The 4,371-nt window shown below is 60.3% G+C and overlaps 1 protein-coding gene across 1 annotated transcript; it reads left to right on the forward strand.

Moving 5' to 3' along the window:
* Nucleotides 1-465: 465 nt before the first annotated feature.
* Nucleotides 466-4,293, forward strand: SLC38A3 (solute carrier family 38, member 3; the record flags this gene model as incomplete). The annotated part of the gene is made up of 11 exons (XM_010021523.1): nucleotides 466-575; nucleotides 720-804; nucleotides 898-1,013; nucleotides 1,482-1,555; nucleotides 1,636-1,728; nucleotides 1,788-1,878; nucleotides 2,668-2,750; nucleotides 2,872-2,930; nucleotides 3,379-3,552; nucleotides 3,684-3,763; nucleotides 4,193-4,293. Coding segments are annotated over exons 1-11 (1,066 nt in total), but the record flags the coding sequence as incomplete, so codon positions are not given.
* Nucleotides 4,294-4,371: the final 78 nt, after the last annotated feature.

A 4,371-nucleotide genomic window follows, 5' to 3' on the forward strand; every position in this document is an offset into this window, starting at 1 on the left:
GGGGAAACTAAGGCATGGAGCTGAGCGCTGCAGGCAGGGGATGGAGAAGGGCAGGCGCAGTGGATGAAGGCTCTGGGCTGGGCTGGCATCCTGCTGTGGGAAGGGGAGCAGAATGTCCCTGCGGGTGGGCTGTGGGATGTCTGGGTGAGGGGATGGATGCACCGGGGGACCCTTGTGGGACTGTTGGATCTGGGGTGAGCTCTGTGGAGTGATGTGTGCTGAGCGGGCAGAGGGGAGAAGCCCAGCCATGGTGCTGCCTGGCTGGGCAGCCTTGTCATCCCAATGCCTGTCCCTGCAGTGCCACCAGCACTGGTGCTGAGCCCGACACCAGCATCCCCCATAGATGCAGAACTTGTGGGACGTCAGGCCAGCCCCTCCAGTGCTTCTGTTCAGAGCTGGACCCCTGTTGTTCCACTCTTGCAGAGTCCAAGGAGAGCTTGCAGCAAGCCCATCCATCTCTCTGCCATGGATATCACGGACGTTCCCCTCCAGGCCGAAATGGTGGAGCTGGTGCCCAATGGGAAGCACACAGCCACGCTCACCACCTCCACCGTGCCCTCACTGGCAGGTGACAGGTAGGGGCCCTGGAACAAGTTGGGGTGCCAGAGGTTGGGTTACTCCTTGCCCTTGCAATGCCAGCTGGCATTGCCCAGGGTCCGGGTGGGACATGGTGGCCCCCAACTCTGCTTCGCCCTCATCCTGCTCCCTCCGGCGGCCAGGTTTGAGGAGAACCAGACTGGCACAGCAGAGATGGAGGAGTTCCTGCCCCACAGCGCTGAGAAGAAGCAGACGCACTTCACCGATGTAAGTATTGGCACAGGCACCGTGGTGGTGGTGGAATGGGGGTAGCTCATGGTGTAACTATTTTGTCCCCTCCTTGTTGTCTCATGTGCACAGTTCGAAGGGAAGACGTCTTTTGGGATGTCTGTCTTCAACCTGAGCAATGCCATCATGGGCAGTGGCATCCTGGGGCTGGCCTATGCCATGGCCAACACTGGCATCATCCTCTTCCTGTGAGTGCTGCGCACCCATGAGGGCTTAGGGAGGATCTGGGTGTGGGGGGGGTCCTCCTCAGTGGGTGCCAGGGGTGCAGGAGAGAAAGGTGTGGGGTGGTGCAGGGACCAACATCCTGCTGCCTGAGCAATGCCCATCCCTGGCATGAGCCTGTCTGCCCTTGCTGGGTGCTGTGCCCTGTGAGGGAGGAGGAAGATGATGATGAAGGCTTGACTCCCTTGATACAGGACCAGATTTCCCCATTTGGCCCCAAAGATGTGGGAGCTGGCTCCTTTTGGGCATGGAGACAGGCCCCCACAGGGCTGGGGATAGGGCTGTGAGCACCCTGTGGCTCATCCACCCTGTGAGCACCCAGCGAGGGGCTGGGTGACCTGCCAGGGTGGTAGAGCCCCTGTGCAGGGTTTACTCCATGGCTGTGCCCAAGCTCAGTGCTGTGACCCACTGGTGATGGCGCTGTCTTCCCACAGCTTCCTCCTGACGGCAGTGGCCCTGCTCTCCAGCTATTCCATCCACCTGCTGCTCAAGTCCTCAGGCATCGTGGGTGAGTGCCAGGTCCATGGGGGAACCGTGCCAGGGGGTCCCATCCTGACCCTCACCCCGGCACCTCTCCTCATCCTACAGGCATCCGTGCCTATGAGCAGCTGGGATACCGAGCCTTCGGCACGCCGGGGAAGCTGGCTGCAGCCATCGCCATCACACTGCAGAACATTGGAGGTGAGGATGGGGCTGGCAGGGCCGGGAGCAGGGGATGGCAATGGAGCACACTGAGGCAGCACGGCCTTGCATGTCCAGCTACCTGTACATTGTCAAATCTGAAGTGCCTCTCGTCATCCAGACCTTCCTCAACCTGGAGGAGAAGACCACGTGAGTGCCTCCTGCCCATGCTGGCTGTGCCTTCCCTGGGCAGGCACTGGGGCTTCAGCTCCAGCTGTGCAGCCCGTGGCAGGGATTTACTGACATTAAGCCACTACTATTTTTGATAACCATCAGTGATGGATAAGCCCTTGTGTGGGATTAAACTGAGCTGAACTTCCAATCCCTGCTCGTCAGATCCCCTTGGGATCAGGCTTTCCTCCTTGAGCAGAGCCTGGGGCTGCTGTGGGGTGGGGATTGGGAGCTCTTGGTTGGGAATGGGTCCCCCATCCCCAAGCCCACATCCCCATCTGTCAGCATGGGGGTGAGAGCTGGGTAGATGCTGGGCAGAGCTGCCACTGGGACCTCCATCAGTCCAGGACTGGGCGTCCCAACCAGGCTCCACCATGGCTGCGCTGGGGTGCTTGACCAGGGCTGGGCAGGGTTCATGTCTGCGGTGTTGAAGAGCTGTCTGAGCCCCCCTTGCAGATGCTGGTACCCTGGGCTGCCCATGGAAAAACATGTGCTGAGGACAGCAGTTCTCAGCCTGCCCACAGCAGCTCTAGCCCTTGAGGGTGCATCACTTTGGAGGTAGGCAGGACCCCAGGTCAAGAGTCCCCAGGAATGACATCTCAGGGCTGGGGATGCTTGCACAGCAGGGATGCTAGCCTCAAGGGATGCCAGTGTCCCTGGGCTGCCAGCTCAAGTGTCCCCACGGGTGGCAGACAGCCACTCTGGATGTCCGCCTGTGCCTCACGTGCCCCAGAAGAGTGGGGCAGTGAGCAGGCCCTCTGCTTCCAGGGACTGGTACATGAATGGGAACTATCTGGTGATCCTGGTTTCCGTCACCATTATCCTGCCCCTGGCCCTCATGAAGCAGCTGGGTAAGTTGGTGATGGTCCCTGCAACTGGGGTCTGGCACCCCAGTGCTCCCATGGGGTGACAGTGTCAGCCTGGGGTGATGGGTCCTGCCCGCACCCACCAGCTGCTCTTCTCCCTCCCCAGGCTATCTCGGCTACGCCAGCGGCTTCTCGCTCAGCTGCATGGTGTTCTTCCTCATCTCGGTGAGCACCTGCTGGCACATGCCGGTGGCTCCAGATGCCGAGCACCCTTGTGCTGGAGTCCATGGCTCTGCTGCCACATGGCCAGGCTGCATGCCATGGTGACAGTGGGGACATTGGGTGCTCCGGGCTGCAGAGACATTGTGGTGGTGCTGTCATGCTGCTGGGTTATTTTTGGCTGAAGGAGCCAAGTGCTGTGGAAAGGGGACAGAAGAGGGTGCCAGGGAGGAAATGATGCATGTGGCCTCTCCATGTGCCACTGCCCTGATATGCCCCACTGTGCCTAATGCCCACCCTCACAGGTGCAGGCTGGGGGCCAGCATTGCCATGGGGCACTGCTGGCAAAGGGTGCCCAATAGAGGGGTCCCTGCAGGGGCACTCTCCTGCTGATGCGGTGCCACGAGTGCTGTGGTGCTGGGTGCTGACCATCCCCATGTCCTCCCCACCTCAGGTTATCTACAAGAAGTTCCAGATACCCTGTCCACTCCCTGAGCAGGAGGGGAACCTCACAGGCAGCCTCAATGCCACCTCTGTCAGCACCAGTGACTACCAGAACGGCTACACCATCCTCCAGGCCCCTGAGCAGGGCACCTGCACCCCCAGCTTCTTCACCCTGAACTCCCAGGTAGGGACCTGTGATGCACCCTTGGGACTTTATGTGTGCTCCCACCCTGTGCACCCCATGAAGGCCAGTGGTCTGGTGGTGGTGGCAGCGCCAGCTTGGCCCCAGTGCTCAACAACCCTCCTCCCATGCAGACAGCATACACCATCCCCATCATGGCTTTTGCCTTCGTCTGCCACCCTGAGGTCCTGCCCATCTACACTGAGCTGAAGAAGTGAGTCCTGGGTGGGGGCATCCGCAGGGAGGGATGAGCTTCATCAAAGGCAGTGCCACCTGGTGTGGGACCTGTGCAGGGGCATCATGGGGAGGTGGGTGATATAACCCTGAGTGGGTGGTGAATGATAGGACCTGGGATGTCCCAGGAGATGTGTGATGCAACCTGGGGTGAGTGGCTGGTTGATGGTGGGTGATATCACCCCTGGGAGGTGGGTGATATGGCTCAGGGTGAGTGGTGGATGGATGGGTGATCTGACCCACCACACAGCCCAAGAAGGGGGACACAGCCCCTCACCACACAGCCGCCATGAACCCCATGCTGGTGCTCTGGCATCACTCCTCCCTGCTGGGTGGGTGCTCACTGCTGGTGGGTGTTGTGCAGCGGGATAGGCTGCAGGGGCTGTGCTGAGCTCCCTATTTCCTGCAGTCCCTCCAAGAAGAAGATGCAGTGCATCTCCAACATCTCCATCACGGTCATGTACCTCATGTACTTCTTGGCTGCGCTCTTTGGCTACCTCACATTCTATGGTGAGCGATTAGGGATGTGGATGGGGGTCCTGTTCTCATACCGGTGGTGGCGCTGCCGGTGCTCACCCATTGCTTCCC

This window comes from Nestor notabilis, unplaced genomic scaffold (assembly GCF_000696875.1).
Source record: "Nestor notabilis isolate BGI_N333 unplaced genomic scaffold, ASM69687v1 scaffold24329, whole genome shotgun sequence".
In the NCBI taxonomy this organism is placed as follows: Eukaryota; Metazoa; Chordata; class Aves; order Psittaciformes; family Psittacidae; genus Nestor; species Nestor notabilis.